At 42.6% G+C, this 19,846-nt stretch overlaps 2 protein-coding genes across 3 annotated transcripts; both read left to right on the top strand.

The window, feature by feature from the left end:
* The first annotated feature begins 2,826 nt into the window (after positions 1 to 2,826).
* ndufs2 (NADH:ubiquinone oxidoreductase core subunit S2) lies at positions 2,827 to 14,104 on the top strand. Its single transcript, XM_035783627.1, has 13 exons — positions 2,827 to 2,981; positions 4,305 to 4,408; positions 5,305 to 5,495; positions 5,719 to 5,839; positions 7,850 to 7,962; positions 8,338 to 8,412; positions 8,636 to 8,799; positions 8,890 to 9,009; positions 9,247 to 9,376; positions 9,552 to 9,647; positions 12,634 to 12,717; positions 13,125 to 13,182; positions 13,889 to 14,104. The coding sequence occupies exons 1-13, from the start codon at positions 2,875 to 2,877 to the stop codon at positions 13,924 to 13,926; spliced, it is 1,401 nt and encodes a 466-aa protein (XP_035639520.1). The 5' UTR covers positions 2,827 to 2,874; the 3' UTR covers positions 13,927 to 14,104.
* Positions 14,105 to 14,308: 204 nt separating this feature from the next.
* LOC118392022 (high affinity immunoglobulin epsilon receptor subunit gamma-like) lies at positions 14,309 to 17,800 on the top strand. Of its 2 annotated transcripts, none has more exons than XM_035783630.2 (5): positions 14,309 to 14,613; positions 16,171 to 16,262; positions 17,040 to 17,072; positions 17,460 to 17,483; positions 17,588 to 17,800. In XM_035783630.2, exons 1-5 carry the CDS (start codon positions 14,553 to 14,555, stop codon positions 17,648 to 17,650), a joined length of 273 nt encoding a protein of 90 aa, XP_035639523.1. In that variant the 5' UTR covers positions 14,309 to 14,552; the 3' UTR covers positions 17,651 to 17,800. The 2 variants fall into 2 exon arrangements, with proteins under 2 accessions (XP_035639523.1, XP_035639522.1); XM_035783629.2 differs by having other exon boundaries at positions 14,323 to 14,613; positions 17,028 to 17,072.
* Positions 17,801 to 19,846: the final 2,046 nt, after the last annotated feature.

Here is a 19,846-nt window from a genome sequence, read left to right as displayed (position 1 = left end):
TAGATAGATACATTCTCAACCTACTGTTTTTTTTCTGATAGTGGCTATAACATTGAAGATCTGACATTGTCTCAAAGGTACAAATTCAACATATTTATACAAGGTTAGTTTATGTAGAAAATTGGTTACCGTGATGACATAATCCTGTGGTTGAAATGTCACCCTCAAACCAACAGTTCTCTCTCACGATTTTGCAAATCCAATGTATTTTAAAAATAGATTCTACGTCAAAATACATTTACAAATTATGTTGAAACAATGTTGATTCAACCAGTTTTTGCCCAGTGGGAAGTACCCTTGTGACATCTCTTCCGTTGTTGCCAGAGTTACCTCGACTCCTATGAAAAGGACACTACTTGTAAACACCACCTCATAAGATTGCCTACTGCAGTTGTTTGAGAGACGCCCAGTTTGCAGCCGAACATGCAGCTCGAGAAGACCAGCAAGGGGGCCCTCATCAGCATCATGCAGACACGCCCTCACTGTGAGCATTCATATGAATGGAACTGTCAGTCACATGTGGGCAAATATCCGGCCAGCAACCTTAGCCTGTCAGCGGCAACAGCTTTCACAGGCTCATCAGTTGTATAAATACAGAAGGTATCCCACTTCATTACTTTGATATATTTGATAACCCAATTGTGAGAAATAATTGATGTAACCTGACATTATTTGTTGCTTCTTTTCTACTTCTTAGATGCATATAATGTCCAGGGCATAACGTGTGTGTGTGTGTGACCGACCGACCAGTGTCTTTGATGAGGGGCCAGGAGCTGATTTACGCTGCTATGCCCATCAATGGGGCTCTGGCAAAGACCTTACCTCCAGCCTGACCTCTTGCCTTCTCACCAACGGTCATTGACGGGGAGAACAGAATTAGGTCGATTTTGTCTGACCTGTTCAGCCTACACAACAGGGCAGAGTAGGAGAGAACCAAGTGTGATATGAAGAGTGGGAGAAGAGAGCTCGCTATCTGTGAGTTTACATGTTGTGACCTGGACTGTCGGACTAACCCCCTTGTGTACCGGATTGGCTGAGAACCTGAGTTTGAGGACTACCCCTGGGAAAGGGAACGGGCAAAGAGAACGAATTGTGGGCTGTGGTGATTGGTTAATTCCCCCTTCTCTCCCTGTGTACAAACCCCCCCCCCCAAAAAACTTCCCCTAAGCATTCTATTTGTGCTACTAGTGTATCTTTTGTTATTAAACTTGGTGATGTGGAAACGTGTATGGAGACTTGCAAGATGATGTGATGAAGTCCAGACTGACAGACATCCTTGTTGCTGATGTCTCTGAATGGAGAGAGACCTGGCATTAACATTTTACTAGACACAACGTTGACTTACATTGTCTTTTTATTATTGAACGGTATCAGACAATATGGGGAGGGAGAAGCCTGTCGTCTACGGGACACCACACAGGGAGGTATGACCCCTCTGACATGTTTGCCAATGTAGGTCCCATTACCACCGGACAAAATGCCGATAATCACAGTATCTGTATCGGCTGGGAAGGACAGTGAAAGGTGCACATTGTTATATTAGCAGAACACTGATTCTATGCTTGTATGTGAAGGGTTGTTTTCTTTTACATGGACCTACATTTTAAAATATCTACATAAATTCAGCACTTGCATTCTCATATTACTCTGTAGGCTACTGACCTATTCAAAGCTTCCTCTGGCATCTCACCATAAATCTGCCTGTAGTTATTGAACTCAATCTGCAGGAATTGTTATGATTGCCTGGGGGGAAATGGCTGTGGGCAAGGTTCTGACAGATGGGTGTGTCTTGGTGGTGGCAAGGACACACACACACATCAAACCACACTCCCAAGTCAACTCCCGTTAGGCTTCGGTCATAGATTGCAGCAATGCTGGAGGAGCAAGCCAAATAACTATATTATATAAGTGTGAAAAAGCACACTATTACTGGGAAACAGTCACGGGTATTTCCACTACCACTTCTACTAGCATTTCAGTAGCATTTCTACTGTTACTATATAGGCTACTATTCCACTACTACAAAGACAATCACTACTTCTACAATGCACTAGCCTACATTTAACACTAACACAATTGTTACTTCTTCCACTACCGTACAAATACTTTTGAACAGCAAGTCACACATTTTTTTCCGTACAGCACCAACTCAACGTCCATTATACTTCCGTGTGATAGGTGGCAGTACCATTATTCTGTCAACTTTGCTTCCCAAACCCAAAAAATAAAACGTTTTAACAGAAGGGAATGGCCAAGGTCAAGGAGCAAAGTGTTGTCACTGCGGTGGAGAACACGAGGCCTTGGAATGCCTGATCAGGGTGATAAAAATGGAGGTCACCAGCAGCACAGTCTGTCTCCTATGAGGAGGCAGTTAAAATGGTCTGAATGTCAGATGGTAGTAAATACTGGTAGAATTACACTGCAACATACACCGCAGCCTGCGTATCAACAGGACCCAGAAATTCTTCAGGTGAAGAAAGTGGACTGTGCACATTGAAAGGTTGATATCATTGTTTATGCAGTTTAACTATTTCTGGGATTAAAAGACAGCTAACGTCTGAGGAGCTACATGGAGTACTTGTTCGTGCGGTCACACCCTTTCAGGCCTCAACCTGAGCGGGTTTTTTAGATTTCGAATGAGCTGGAATATATATATATATATTATATATTATTTATTTATTTTACATTATTTTGTAGTTTTTGTGGATTAATGTAAATGTTCCCTTCCCAGTGGAATTTACTTTTCTTTTATGATTTTTTTCACCCCCGCCCAGTTGGTGGCGATAATACACTCTTTAGCATGTAGTTCGCCCTAAACCCCAAAGACGAATACATCCTTACGTCACCGGGTGCAGAGCAACTTTGACTGCCAAGATGGCGGGGACAATGTTGAGGTCGCTTAGCAAACTTGGACGTCCTTCAACAAAATTGATTATAAATAGTAATTTGGTCAGCCCTGCTTGCACTGTCCTGCAAAACAGGTGAGAATATCATAGTTCTATAGGCGCAATTATAGTTTAAACGATCAATAATGTACAAGTAGGTCGTTTAGGGATCAAAAACGGTCACATAACAGCTAGCATTAGCCAGCTAACAAAAGGCACTGCTCATCTACAACACCGACTTGTCGTTCACATACCTGACACGACACACATCACGCTTATGTTATGTCAGAAGGAACTGTTGTATAAATCCTGTAACATTAAAACAGCTGTTAGTTGGCAACCTTGCTAACGTTAGTAGCTAGGTTACTTGAATCGAATCAGGTAGATTTTGACAGCACTGCAGCACATCCGATTCATGGCCAGCGTGTCATCTTGCGAACAAGCAGAGTGACGTTAACTTTACCTAGCAATTTCTTGCAATTCAAATGCATGTTTCTTACTTTTGTCTGAAAAAACGTGTGGAATGTTAGCACAAAATAGGTCTGGAATCCAGGCTAGCTAGCCCCCTTATTGTAGTTAACTAGGCTCAATAACAACACGTTTTACATAACGTGTAATGAATGAGTGTACACAACCTGATGCCATTTACTGTATTGAGGTCAACACCGGTTGTACACCTCTCACACATTCATATGAACCACTTCAGGGTCAAACATAACGTGTTAGACAGTAACTTGGAACAGTTCATCCTACCCGATCCATTTGTGCCTTGACAAGTCGCTATGGACCATTACCAACAGTTAGATAATGCTTGATATTGAGGCCTGTTTTATACACAAAATAAAATAATTTAGTGAATCTGTTTAATCCTACCGTTTTACTTGTGTGAAATGTGATTAGTGACCAAATCGTCAGTCTGTCTTGGCTGACCTAGAGCAGATTAATGCCCTACCCTGGACTCTAGTCGACTTATATTAGGAGTTTACTTGGCACAGGTTGTCAAATAAGGGGTGCTTATGTTTGTCCTGTTTCACACATGTACAAGTGTGTGTGGTGTGAAATGTTTTTTTGTTTGTTTGTTGCATATCCCACTCCCCCTGAGACACCCTCAGAGTGGGGTCATGGCCAGGGATCATGTATTTTTTTGTTATTGCTCTGTAAAAGTATTAGTTAACCTCACAAAACTGTGTAGGTCAAACCAGGGGTTTTCAAACCTCCTAGACGTTTCACAGTGTTGTTGTAGTCCTGAACTAGCTCACCTGATTCAGGTAGCTTGAGGATTAGTTCAAAGACATGGAACAGCTGGGGTCCCTGAGGAGTGGTTTGAAACCACCTGGTTTAAACACTTGGTCAACAACATCCACACATTGCCATAATACCATTGATGCATCATGGTTGCTTGTTATTCTCTCTTTCCAGGCAGAAACAGTGGCAGCCAGATGTGGAGTGGACGGAGCACTATGCTGGGGCGGTGATGTACCCCAGCGCCATCACTGAGAAATGGGTCCCCCCACCATGGAATGGTACGCCCCACGGTTGTGTACTGTCTTCATCTATAGGCCTACTAGTTATTAATGATGTGCATGAGTAATTGAGTACTCAAATTGTATTCTGTTATATTACATGTTTTTTTTACTATAAAATAGGAGTCTTGCCTGTGATAAGGGCTCTGGAAATAAGGGTGTCTTTTCTGCAAAATGAACAAACAAGGCTATGCCATTGCACAGCCATAGGCTTCTACAAGCAAGCGCCACAGTCAGCTTACTTCCTTTTTGATTGTGTTCCACGATAAAATATAACCAGTTGATTTTACAGTTTCAACAAATGTATTTTAAATGGCACTTGTTTTTTTATTGACTGAATATATGAGGCAACTTAGCAGTTAGGATGTGTTATCTCTAATGGTTATGATAAATTAGGCACTTTTTCTCACTGTTGGCATGTAGATGAATGCGCACATTTTTCCCCACTGCCGCCCTTGTTCTAAAAATAGCTTTTTTTTCATTCGAGTACTCAGTCAAAGGTCAAATCCCTAGTTGTTATTTAGGCCCAAGTCCAAAGTTGTGTATAATGATTGAAATCTGTTAGTTCCATATGTGGGAGTTGCATTTTATTGCCTGCTACTCCATCGAACCTGATTGGCCACAACGTGGTTGTCAGTGGTTTCTAAACTCATTCTGTGACTTTGACTTTATTATAGATTTAGATTCATTCCACATCATACTCTGTGACTTTATCATATCCATTCAGCTTTAACAAAACACCTATGCATGAATTCCGAACCAACTAGCCTGTCCAACCTCTTTCTTTTTTCTATGTTGAACCCTGAGAGTCGAAATGCGTTGGTTTTACTTTAAACAAGAAAGTAGCTTTTCTTATAAACTTAAACTGCCAAATCTCCTCTCAATCCCTCTCTCAGATAAGGATGCTCCTATGGAGAAGGAGGTGTCTAACCTGACCATTAACTTTGGGCCCCAGCACCCCGCAGCCCATGGCGTGCTGCGTCTGGTGCTGGAGCTCAGCGGGGAGTCAGTGAAGAAGTGTGATCCCCACGTGGGCCTGCTGCACCGCGGCACAGAAAAACTAATTGAGTACAAGACCTACCTGCAGGTACGTAGCACCCCTAGAGACAGTAAGGTATGTAAGAAGACAAAAATATTCCTGTCAGAATAGTTCAGCCGTCAGCTAGGATAGCAAATTGCCTGAAAGTTACTAGCATAAGTGTCCTGACTAAGATGCTTGTAATGTACAAGCTCGTGTTTAGGCTCTTCTACAACGGGCAGGTTTTTGTTTGATGAAATGCATTGACCAGTCTTCCCGTGTTTTGCTATAGGCGCTGCCTTACTTTGACAGGTTGGACTACGTGTCCATGATGTGTAACGAGCAGGCCTACTCTCTGGCCGTGGAGAAGCTGCTCAACATCCAGGCCCCACCCCGCGCACAGTGGATCAGAGGTAAGACTAGGTGCTACAAGAGGACCTTGCCAGAAAGGACGAACTAACCAATACCTCAAACTGATGAGCAAACCAATTTGCATGAGCCCCCCCGAATTGTTGGTTCAGAGATAAAGGTACAGTTTGGGTTAACAAGTGAAGTTTGAGATTAAGGTGGTGCACCTCTCTCCTTTACCAGCACAACAGTAACAAGCATGAGAATCATAACCTTCTTGGGTCATCTGGCCCCATTTACCCTTTCATACAAGGTCACTAGGGGGCAGTAGTTAGCTACATGGAGTTCAACAGTTAACATGGATATACAGTTGAAGTCGGAAGTATAGTCATTAAAACTCTTTTTTCAGCCATCCACAAATTTCTTGTCAACAAACTATAGTTTTGGCAAGTCGTTTGGGACATCTACTTTGTGCATGACACAAGACATTTTCCAACAATTGTTTACAGACAGATTATTTCACTTATTCACTATCACAATTCCATTGGGTCAGAAGTTTACATACACTAAGTTGACTGTGCCTTTAAACAGCTTGGAAAATCCCAGAAAATGATGGCATGGCTTTGGAAGCTTCTGATAGGCTAATTGACATTATTTGAGTCAATTGGAGGTGTAACTAGGGATGTATTTCAAGGCCTACCTTCAAACTCAGTGCCTCTTTGCTTGACATGGGAAAATCAAAAGAAATCAGCCAAGACCTCAGAAAAAAAATAGTTGTAGACCTCCACAAGTCTGGTTCATCCTTGAGAGCAATTTCCAAATGCCTGAAGGTACCACGTCAATCTGTACAAACAATAGTATGCAAGTATAAACACCATGGGGCCACTCAGCCATCATACCGCCCAGGAAGGAGATGTGTTCTGTCTCCTAGAGATTAACGTACTTTGGTGCGAAAAGTGCAAATCAATCCCAGAACAACAGCAAAGGACCTTGCGAAGATGCTGGAGGAAACAGGTACAAAAGTATCTATAGCCACAGTAAAACGAGTCCTATATTGACATAATCTGAAAGGCTGCTCAGCAAGGAAGAAGCCACTGCTCCAAAACCGCTGTAAAAAAAAGCCACACTGCGGTTTGCAGCTGCACATGGGGACAAAGATTGTACTTTTTGGAGAAATGTCCTCTGGTCTGATGAAACAAAGATAGAACTGTTTGGCCATAATGACCATCATTATGTTTGGAAGAAAAAGGGGGAGGTTTGCAAGCTGAAGAACACCATCCCAACCGTGAAGCACGGGGGTGGCAGCATCATGTTGTGGGGGTGCTTTGCTGCAGGAGGGAATGGTGCACTTCACAAAATAGATGGCACCATGAGAAAGGGAAGTTGTGGATGTCTTGAGATGTTACTTCAATATATCAGTCAGGAAGTTAAAGCTTGGTCGCAAATGGGTCTTCCAAATGGGGACAATGACCCAAAGCATACTTCCAAAGTTGTGGCAAAATGGCTTAAGGACAACAAAGTCAAGGTATTGGAGTCGCCATCACAAAGCCCTGACCTCAATTCTATAAAAACATTGTGGGCAGAACTGAAAAGGCGTGTGCAAGCGAGGAGGCCTACAAACCTGACTCAGTTACATCAGCTCTGTCAGGAGGAATGGGCCAAAATTCACCCAACTTATTGTGGAAGGATACCTGAAACGTTTGACCCAAGTTCAACAATTTAAAGACAATGCTACCAAATACTAATTGAGTGTATGTATACTTCTGACCCACTGGGAATGTGATGAAAGAAATAAAAGCTGAAATCATTCTCTCTCTTATTCTGGCATTTCACATTCTTAAATTGAAGTGGTGATCCTAACTGACCTAAGACAGGACATTTTTACTCGGATTGAATTTCAGGAATTGTGAAATACTGAGTATAAATGTATTTGGCCAAGGTATATATAAACTTCTGACTTCAACTGTACAGAGGAACTGGGGCCTGTTACACAATCTCCAAACAGGCAGAAGATGGGCAACAGTGGTTACGTAAGTAAGTATGACTTTTCAGGGTCTACTTCTGTTGTTTTGCAGTTCTTTTCGGAGAGCTGACTCGCATCCTGAACCACATCATGGCCATCACCACCCACGCCCTGGACATCGGAGCCATGACCCCCTTCTTCTGGATGTTCGAGGAGAGAGAGAAGGTGAGAATGGAAACAGAATTTAGGATCTGGGGCCGTATCAAGCTTAACAGAGTAGGAGTGATGATCTAGAATCAGGGTCCTGATCTTCCTTCCTTTTGCTGAAGTAGCAATTTTTGGAAGTCCTTTTTCTTATTGGTATATTAACTAATTTAATGTCACCAGGCCAAAACTCCATCTCGCCCAAACAGGATGAAATTTCAGGCAGTCTTTTCAATCGTCTCTTACACTAAAAGTGTATTTTCATAATTTTCACAATTTCCCAGTATTATTCCAACCTCTGTGTGTAAATATACGTAAAACACTGGAAAACCATTTTTTTGTTGATAGCACTGGACCTTTTCATGGTGTGTTGTCGTGTCTCTATCCTTCTCCTAGATGTTTGAGTTCTATGAGCGTGTCTCAGGGGCCAGGATGCATGCAGCCTACGTCAGACCTGGAGGAGTACACCAGGTGAGGGCTGCCTGGGAACTAAGTCTTATGGGGTTTCTCCTGGGTAGCGTTTCCCCTAGGTTCAGATCTAGGATCAGCATCCTCTCCCCAATCCTAACCTTCACCATTAGAAGGGGGGGATCGCTAAACTGACCCAAGATCAGCGTCTAGGGGAAACTTCACCCTACAGCTATGTATGCGATGGAATGGTCGCTATAAAGATTGTGTTATCTGCTTGTCCCAGGACATGCCACTGGGACTAATGGATGATATCTATGAGTGGTGCAAGAACTTCTCCATCAGAATAGATGAGGTGGAGGAGATGTTGACCAACAACCGTATCTGGAAGAACCGCACCGTGGACATCGGGGTTGTGTCTGCAGAGGACGCACTCAACTATGGCTTCAGGTGAGATGCACTCACTCGCACACTCTCTCCCTCTTAAACTGTTGTGAAGCTAATGAAAGATGTAAATCACCCCCTCTGCTTGTCTGTCAGTGGTGTGATGCTGAGGGGTTCAGGCATTAAGTGGGACCTGAGGAAGTCTCAGCCCTACGACAAGTATGACGAGGTGGAGTTTGACGTCCCCATCGGCAGCAAGGGAGACTGCTACGACAGGTGAGAAGGACGCCTACTGTCCTTTCTGTCTGCCTCTCTCTCCCTTTTTTACTTAGTATTGTGTTTGTGTAGATGAGTTTTACCTTCATATTTGTTATTGATCGTTTTTGATTGAATCCTGTTTTGGAGTTGTTGGCGGCTGGTCTAGTGGTAGTGCTGCCACACACGGACCACATGCCCCTGGAGGGCAACGGTTAAACCCCCCCCTCTCTCCTCTTTGTCCTTGGTGTTGGTCAGGTACCTTTGCAGGGTGGAGGAGATGAGGCAGAGTCTCAGGATCATGATCGAGGCCCTCAACAAGATGCCAGCGGGAGAGATCAAAGTGGACGACGCCAAGGTGGCCCCGCCCAAGAGATCTGAGATGAAGGTGAGAGAATGACTGAATGTTGAGAAACACTGATTCAGGGCATTTAGATCATCCTTAATTTGTTTCTCCCTTACCCTGTAGTTAAACACAAGCCCTTGTTACGGTGGAGTGTTTCACATCGAGTCTAAATAAGCATAAACATCAGTTGTAATGGTGGTTAATGTTCCCATGTTAGATGTCCATGGAGTCTCTGATCCATCACTTTAAGCTGTACACAGAGGGTTACCAGGTGCCCCCCGGATCCACATACACAGCTGTAGAAGCACCCAAGGTAAGCCCTCTCCTTTCCTCAGACCTACATGGATAGAAGGGCTTTGAGCCTCTGTTTTTTTTTAAATTGAACCTCAAATACTTTGAGGATATTCTATATGTGCAATTTACTGCTTGTAATGGTGAGATTCTCCTCCAACTGATCTATTTTGTAGGTCATAGGAGGCCTTTAGATACAACACAATTCCAAAACATTTATTACATTGATTTGACAGACAGAGATATTCTGTAAATGTGCCAGATTTAGCTAGCTGGTTAATTTGAATCTGTAGTCACATCGATGGCCCTGAACAAACTTTATTTGACTCTATGCAAACTGGAAACCACATATCCTGAGGCTGCATTCATTGTAGCTGGGGATTTTAACAAGGCTAATCTGAAAACAAGACTCTAAATTCTATCAGCATATCGATTGTGCTACCAGGGCTGGTAAAACCCTGGATCATTGTTATTCTAACTTCCACGACGCATATAAGGCCCTCCCCCACCCTCCTTTCGGAAAAGCTGACCACGACTCCATTTTGTTGCTTCCAGCCTACAGACAGAAACTAAAACAGGAAGCTCCCGCGCTCAGATCTGTTCAACGCTGGTCCGACCAATCTGATTCCACGCTTCAAGACTGCTTCGATCACATGGATTGGGATATGTTTCGCATTGCGTCCAACAACATTGACGAATACGCTGATTCTGTGAGCGAGTTCATTAGAAAGTGCATTGACGATGTCATACCCATAGCAACTATTAAAACATTCCCAAACCAGAAACCGTGGATTGATGGCAGCATTCGCACGAAAATGAAAGCGCGAACCACTGCTTTTAAACAGGGCAAGGTGACCGGAAACATGACTGAATACAAACAGTGTAGCTTTTCCCTCCGCAAGTCAAACAAGCTAAGCGTCAGTATAGAGACAATGTGGAGTCGCAATTCAACGGCTCAGACACAAGGTATGTGGCAAGGTCTACAGTCAATCACGGATTACAAATAGAAAACCAGCCCCGTTGCGGACCAGGATTCCTTGCTCCCAGACAGACTAAATAACTTCTTTGCTTGCTTTGAGGACAATGCAGTGCCGCTGACATGGCCCGCTACCAAAATCTGCGGACTCTCCTTCACTGCAGCCGACGTGAGTAAAACATTTAAACGTGTTAACCCTCGCAAGGCTGCAGGCCCAGACGGTATCCCCAGCCGCATCCTCAGAGCATGGCAGACCAGCTGGCTGGTGTGTTGACGGACATATTCATTCAATCCTTATCCCAGTTTGCTGTCCCCTCATGCTTCAAGAGGGCCACCATTGTTCCTGTTCCCAAGAAAGCTAAGGTAACTGAGCTAAACGACTACCGCCCCGTAGCACTCGCTTCCGTCATCATGAAGTGCTTTGAAAGACTAGTCAAGGACCATATCACCTCCACCCTACCTGGCAGCCTAGACCCACTCCAATTTGCTTACCGCCCCAATAGGTCCACAGACTACGCAATCGCAACCACACTGCACGCTGCCCTAACCCATCTGAACAAGAGTAATACCTACGTGAGAATGCTGTTCATCGACTACAGCTCAGCATTTAACACCATAGTACCCTCCAAACTCATCATCAAGCTCGAGACCCTGGGTCTCGACCACGCCCTGTGCAACTCGGTACTGGACTTCCTGACGGGCCGCCCCCAGATGGTGAGGGTAGGTAAAAACATCTCCACCCCGCTGATCCTCAACACTGGGGCCCCACAAGGGTGCGTTCTGAGCCCTCTCCTGTACTCCCTGTTCACCCACGACTGCGTGGCCATGCGCACCTCCAACTGAATCATCAAGTTTGCGGACGACACTACAGTGGTAGGCTTGATTACCAACAACGACGAGACGGCCTACAGGGAGGAGGTGAGGGCCCTCGGAGTGTGGTGTCAGGAAAATAACCTCTCACTCAAACTGAGAGGACAAACTGAATTGGTCCACCCACACAGACAGCGTTGTGAAGAAGGAGCAGCACCCCTCTTCAACCTCAGGAGGCTGAAGAAATTTGTCTTGTCACCAAAAGCACTCACAAACTTTTACAGATGCACAATCGAGAGCATCCTGTCGGGCTGTATATTCCGCCTGGTACGGCAACTGCTCTGCCCACAACCGTAAGGCTCTCCAGAGAGTAGTGAGGTCTGCACAACGCATCACCGGGGGCAAACTACCTGCCCTCCAGGACACCTACACCACCCGATGTCACAGGAAGGCCATAAAGATCATCAAGGACAAAAACCACCCGAGCCACTGCCTGTTCACTCCGCTATCATCCAGAAGGCGAGGTCAGTACAGGTGCATCAAAGCAGGGACCGAGAGACTGAAAAACAGCTTCTATCTCAAGGCCATCAGACTGTTAAACAGCCACCAGTAACATTGAGTGGCTGCTGCCAACATACTGACTCAACTCCAGCCACTTTAGTAATGGAAATTGATGTACAAAATGTATCACTAGCCAATTTAAACAATGGCACTTAATATAATGTTTACATACCCTACATTACTCATCTCATATGTATATACTATACTCTATACCATCTACCATCTACTGCATCTTGCCATCTTTATGTAATACATGTATCACTAGTCACTTTAAACTATGCCACTTATGTTTGCATACTGTACTCGATACCATCTACTGCATCTTGCCTATGCCGTTCTGTACCATCACTCATTCATATATCTTTATGTACATATTCATCCCTTTACACTTGTGTGTATAAGGTAGCAGTTGTGGAATTGTTAGGTTAGATTACTCGTTGGTTATTACTGCATTGTCGGAACTAGAAGCACAAGCATTTCGCTACACTCTCATTAACATCTGCTAACCATGTGTATGTGACAAATAAAATTAGACTTATATAGGTAGATTAAAGGTGCTGCTGTTGTGTAATGTGATCTCCTCTCCTGTCTCTTCCAGGGAGAGTTTGGTGTGAATGTGTTGGGTAGGAATATTAATGTGTAATATTGTGTTATTTTGCAGGGAGAGTTTGGTGTGTATCTGGTATCTGACGGCTCCAGCAGGCCCTACCGCTGCAAAATCAAAGCTCCAGGATTCGCTCACTTGGTACGGGGAGCTCATACTACCACAACACAGACAGAATTCACACCCTGAATTATTAAATGCAGTTATTATAAATTATTCAATGTGTAAAACAGCTTTTTCCTCAAGGCTACTTATAATTCATTAAGGACATTTATAAACCATTATAATAGCGTTTATAAAAGAAAACAAACCCAACCCTGCCTTCCCCTCTCTGTCTGTGTTGTAACATGTTTGTTCTTGGGACATTAACACACTAGACCATCCCACACTGTTTTGGTTTCTGTATCAAATCACTTTAAATAAAGTGCATTGCACAAACCTGTCGCAACACAGATTTCATAAGAAAAAATCTATTCTTTCAGTTTGTAGTTGGATTGGAGTTGGTTGGTTTGGAGTTGATTGATGGTTTTGATGGTTTTTTTCCCCAGGCTGCCCTGGATATGATGGCTAAAGGACACATGCTGGCTGACGTAGTGGCCATTATTGGTAAGGAATGTTTCTACTGGGTCATATTCAGTAGGACACACTGTAGCAAAATGTTTCGTGACGGTTAACAAAAATCTGTGTTTTAATTGTATTAGTACCTCTGTTTCACAAAAGATTCTCCCTGCTGAACACGACCCTTATGTTATCAGTCAACCATTGATATCAGAATCCTTAGCAATGCAATTAATGTACACTGAACAAAAATATAAACGCAACATTTTCAAAGGTTTTACAAAGGAGTTACAGTTCATAAGGAAGTCAGTTCATTTTAAATACATTTGTTAGGTGCTAATCTATGGATTTCACATGACTGGGAATACAGATAGACATGTTGATCACGGATACCTTAAAAAAAAATATGAGCGTGGATCAGAAGACCAGTCAGTATCTGGTTTGATCACAATTTGCCTCATCTCCTTAACGTTGAGTTGATCAGGCTGTTGATTGTGGCCTGTGGAATGTTGGCTCACTCTTCAATGGTTGTGCAAAGTCGCTGGATATTGGCGGGAACTGGAACACGTTATCCTGGGCTGGCGTGTTTAGATGTGGTTTGTACATATAGAACATTTCTGGGATATTTTATTTCAGCTCATGAAACATGGGACCAACACTTTATATGTTGCATTTATATTATTGTTCAGTGTAGTTCCTGTTCAATGTATGGTTGATTTATTTTTTATTTATTTATTTAATCTTCTTGTGACAGGCACCCAGGACATTGTGTTTGGCGAAGTTGACCGTTAAGTTAAAACACCTGACTGTTGAAAGATGACACCCATGGTTCCACTCTGAAGAGGATTTCTCAGCGCTGTCTTTACTACCTTGTTTGTCTCTCATTCACTGTACTGGGATTTTGACAGATGGGCCAACTCGTAATCATTGACGTATAATGCTGTAAACCTAATAAATATTTGATCTCTGATCGGTCAAATAGTGTCATTTCACTCAGTGTCTTTGTAGTTAAGAAACATACAGTAAGAACTTCAGGGAAGTCATAGCTCAATGTTATTTCCGTTTTCAAAACACCATGTTGCACAACCAACATGTGGTAAAGATAAAGTAAGTCGACAGAACCCGACGCATTCTAGGTCTTTCAGTCTGTCCTTCCTCCAACGCTGTGTGCAGGCCCACAGACAGGGGAGTGGTCTGATCATAGAAAATGGACTGAGCTCGACCACAACTTCCCCCTCCTGCTCTACCCTGGCTTTCTTTGTAACACTGCGTCATCAATACACTTAACCAACGGACTCGTCAGCCCTGCTCAACCGATGTGCTGGTTACTGACTGAGCAGTCTGACGTCCGGTAAAAAGAGCTTGTTGCCGCTGCCTACTGTTGTGGTGTGTCCTGTTGTATCCTTGTTGCTGTGACAATGGGAGGCAGATTCCAGGTTCTTTCAGCTCTTCCTCTGTGGTTGAGCTTTGGCAGCGCTGGTGAGTCTGGAGTTTGATAAGTATAAACCTCTTTGATGTTTGGTTGTTGACCTATGCTATGAAAGTTTATTTTTTTGTGGGATTAACATTAGTTTAACTTTTTGATTAGTATAACTCAACTAAATTTGGTCTTCCACTGGAGGGAATATTTTAAAGTCAAGTAAATGATAAAGTATCATGGTGAGTCCCATGATTAAGATCAGGGCTCATGTCCACAAAGCATTTCAGAGTAGTGCTGATCTAGGATCTGACCATATAATCTTATTCATAATGATCTACAAGGCAAAACGGATCTTAGATCAGCACTCCTACGCTGAGATGCTTTGTCGAAGCGGGCCCAGATCTCAGGGAGTCCAGCAATTAACATAGTTTGAGTTACAAATGCCGATACATCACGTTCAAATCTTTTTACTGAAGACTGACTGGTATTTGGAACTCGTCATATTATTTTGGTCATATGAATAATCAACTATTTTGTTGATAGAAACCCTGTAGCGACACGTATACAATAATTGTTGAAGTGGACATCATAATTTCTCCTTCCTGAAAGAATGAAGTAAATCATAGTTTTTCCTGTCTGTAAATGGTTTTGCTCATGACTGTTTTAACTTGGTTTTAGAAATAGATTTGTCAGTATAACCAAACGGAGTTTGGCGCAAAAAAACATATTGTATATTGGTGTAGTGTAGGTGATTCTGACATTCTCAATATAGAGGGCAAAACAATGTCAGTGGTATGATGAACTATTGGTGTGATGGACCGTGTGTAATAACTAAAAAAAGGGGGGATAGTGCTCAATTCTTATTGTTTTGGAGCCCTTTCTAGGACCGCAGAAGCAAAGCAGTGGCCACATTGGTCCTCTAACATTAGATACTGAAGAAAGTGATGGCATTACTTTTTCACGGCACTGTATGCACTGACGAAACGTCAGCACTATCTACATGGTCCCCACACACACGTACACAGAAGCTTACACTATGTCTAAGCATCCGTGTAGGTGTACTGCACCTATATGCATGCATATACAGTACACATTTCAGTGTTCTCCATAGTGTTTTCTTGCACATAGCGTTCTCTATTTAAATCGACAGATGTTTGAGGTTCACAGATAAGAGGTAGGGAAACCAAAAGAGATCATAGATACATCAACCACATCACCCTAGTCCCGCCTTACACACACACACACACACACACACACCAAACTGATAAAGATAAAATAATCACATTTTCAATTTGAAAACTGAGAGACACTCAATTTGAAGATATGCCTATTTGTCAGAACAGAATGATATTAACCAAGATCATTTTTGACATGTTGTGGATAGGAGTAGGTAGGTACTGTACCAGCCAAACAGGTAAGGAAAGATGACTGAGACATGCGCGACAGACCGATTACTGGTGGTCACTTGCGATAACTGATAGTCTGGTTGTTTTTACCTACCTTAGTTACATGCACTGTAAGTCTCTCTGGATAAGAGCATCTGCTAAATGACTAAATTGGTGGTCAAACCTCAGAGGACCATCCTGTAAGTAGCAGTTCTTATCCTCTGTCCTCAGCGGCCCTGGTTGAGCCTCAGATCTGCTACATCCTGGACGGCATCTTGTTTCTGTACGGTATCATCCTTACCGTGCTATACTGCAGGATCAAGGTACCCTTCTACACTCTAGAAATAGTTTTATACCCTTTCCCCAGATACTGTATATGCCTCATCACAATTATATTGTGGCGATCTACAGACAGTTAATTGGACTTCATTGTATAGTTTCTGATCTGACATGCACTGGCAACTGTGGGACCTTATGTAGACAGGTGTTTCTTTCTGAATCATGTCCAAACAGTTGAATTGGCCAAAAGTGGACTCCAAGTTGTAGTGACACCTCAAGGATGAGCAAAGGAAATTGGATACACCTGAGCTCCATTTGGAGTGTCATAGCAAAGGAGTGTGAATACTTATGTAAATGAGATTTCTGTATTTAATTTTCAATAAATTAGCTAAACAATTCTAAACAAGGTTTCACTCTCATTACGAGGTATTGTGTGTACAGTAGATTGGTGAGAGAAAACAATCTATTGATTCCATTTTGAATTCAGGCTGTAACAACAAAATGTGTAATAAGTCCAACGGTATGAACACCTTCTGAAGGCACTGTAGATCTGAAAGACATGGATAGGTATAAACACTGATCTAAAAAACAATGTTCTCTGCAGTATGACTATGGGTATATAAACTATGGTCGTAGCTCCACCTTGTCCTCTGGAAGGTTAGGTGAAATTTTCACCATATTGCTTATACTTGTCCAACCCATCCAATCGTTTCAGATCTGCACAAATGCCTAGAACAGCTTGGGGTTGATTCAGTTTTGTCTGTCTGTCTGTCTGTCTGTCTGTCTTACCTCTGTCTTTCAACACTCAGTATTTCCCACAGATGGCTCCAGTGACTGGGACAGCAAAGCCAGTGGTGAGAAAGCCACAGTAACATGATCTACACTGTTAAACCCCATTAAACAAGCCCTTATGGCACCCAGATACATGAAAACGAGCCCCTGCAGTTGGCCAGGGATCAAATCAATGTAATGTGAGATATGCTAAAAACCATTTTCTAGTCCTGTACAACCCAGACAAACACAACTGCAGCTTTACAGCTGGTTGGGGGCAGGGAGGGATTTCCTGACAAACATTAAAGCTTCTAGCTTATTTTTCACACACTTTCTACAACAACAAAAAATGCCACACCTGTACTCACACACAAGCGCACCCTGTTTCTAGATGTTACATGAATAGTGATTTAGTCATTTTCCTCAGTGTTTGTGTTTTGTAATGGTGTTTCTCTTTCACTCTGACACAGAATGCAGAGGAGAGCATCTATACGGTGAGTTGGTGATGGTGATCTTAGTTGATGTGTGGAATTTCAATTGTAGGTCCTTGCTTAATTATATTTTTTCTCGCTCTCTATCTCTCTTTCAAATATTTCAGGGATTGACTCCTCATTCTGCAGACACCTACCAGACCATCGGTCAGAAGAAAGGATTGCACTAGTCGGGGATGAGTTGAAGAAAGAGAACGTTTTGACTCTTTCCATTTGTTAAATCACTTTTGTCTTTCCAGGCATTTCCATTGCATCTTATGTATTTTATTTAACAGCTTTTGAGCGAAAATGTAACGGTTTTTAAAAACATTTATTTGCAATTCATATGTGAAAGCCTCCTTTGTATGTTGTGGCATGTGTCTCGAAAGAGAGAGAAACGTGAGAAGAGCAAAAGAGGGAAGAAGTTGAGCAGTGGGTAAAAATGTATTTACGATTGGTTTGACAGTAGCTAGGTTTGCATCCAATTTTCGACAGATTTTCATGTAAATATGATCAAATCTGCATAAAATAATATGCGCATTTTCCCACCAGATATGTTTGACTGACTTTATGAGGATACAATCCTGTGCGTGACGACGTAGTGCACGTAAAAATATATTTTACGGTTAAATTCCCATGTACCGAATGAAAAATACAATTTCTATCGCATTTTCATCTCTGCTGATAATTAGTCACAAAAACTGTTGCATTGAATACCAAATGTACCCGAGTTGGTCTTGGCACATGCGCTCTAGCCAACACCTAGCAGATACAGTGCGGGTAGGCTACCTATTATGAGATTATTATGAATAAGAGCGATATTATTTGTATTGGTCAAACCTAATCATCGTTCGTTATCTCAATAAGACCCTCGATGTTAATTGTATAGGAAGGAGCAAGCAAGCCAACACCTTGTACATTCACCACCCTGTGAAGTTCATAATTTATTTAATCTGTAGCCAAATAAACTGCATGCTTTCCCGAGACGTAGTGGGAGAACCACACAACATATAATTTCATGACCCCCAAATTTACTTCGATATGATGGTTATTATATCAATATTTGAGCAGAAAACGTTTCCACCGCCATTTCTCACCGACATAAAAGTATCCCACCATGTACATAAAAGTATCCCACCATGTCGAACGAACAAATTAAGATTGTACAGGTGTTGTCAAATCTCCCCCTGCCAGAACCCCCCTTCTCATTTCCTTTCATTTTGTGGCTAGAGTCAAATACTTTCTGTGGCACACATCAGAGTCAAATACTTTCTATAGAACAAACTTCACGTCAGGCAACTGAAATTAATAATCAATGTATGTATGTGTGTTATAATTAAACAAAGGAGGGAGTAAAATGTTCAGAACAACTATGGCTGAATTATTATCCTTGCACTTTCAAAAATACTATTCGAATGAGACATGGGAGAGATTACGAATTTTGGCAAAGAGATGTATTTATAAACTAATACAAATCAGTAGCGGATTTAGGAACGGGCGGCATCTTGCAGGGGGCGCGGGCGCTGAAGGAGGGGTTCTCCCAGGGCGCCAAACAAGCTAGAACCTCCATATACACTTGAAACAAATAGCCAAACCGAAAACTGAGTGAAGAGCTGACATCTCAACTAGCAAGCAAGTCGGAGCAATGACGAACGCGATTCCGGCACAACACCGGCATTTCGTGTTTCCATAGCTCGGTCGTGACTTTTTTCATGCGTCAGGTAATTCATCTGCATGAAATGGTTGGATGTTTAACTTGTTTGTGCAGCCTATGTCTACTTTGTATGATACTTATACTGAGGTTTTTTAGATCCGAACGTCTCATATATATATATATATATATATATTTTTTTTTACCTTTATTTAACTAGGCAAGTCAGTTAAGAAAAGATTCTTATTTTCAATGACGGCCTGGGAACAGTGGGTTAACTGCCTGTTCAGGGGCAGAACGACAGATTTGTACCTTGTCAGCTCGGGGGTTTGAACTTGCAACCTTTACTAGTCCAACGCTCTAACCACTAGGCTACCTTGCCGCCCCATATAGCTTTATTCACCGTTTTATCAAATCATGTACAGTTTTTAACTATTGATATTGGTGTTCTGGGTCTATTGTTGGAATTTTCAAGGTTTCTATGGTGCTTTTATAATACATTCTGATAAAATATCAAACTGGTCTGTGGTAGGTTATTTTGATATTTTCTTTCACGCAGTTGATGCTTCTAGCTCACGCTATTTCAGAGGCTGATTTCCGTTACACCGAAGCCATGGCAACTGATCCTGGCCCCAGCCACACGCTGTCCGACTCACATCCTCTTTGTGGCCACTGCAAAGTTTCTGTCGTGTGTGTCTGTGTGCGCGCGGTCTTGTGCGTTCTACCGCCCTAGGCG

This window comes from Oncorhynchus keta, chromosome 13 (genome assembly GCF_023373465.1).
Source record: "Oncorhynchus keta strain PuntledgeMale-10-30-2019 chromosome 13, Oket_V2, whole genome shotgun sequence".
In the NCBI taxonomy this organism is placed as follows: Eukaryota; Metazoa; Chordata; class Actinopteri; order Salmoniformes; family Salmonidae; genus Oncorhynchus; species Oncorhynchus keta.
The sequence above is the reverse complement of the archived record's forward strand: the minus strand, read 5'-3'. Positions and strand labels throughout refer to the sequence as shown.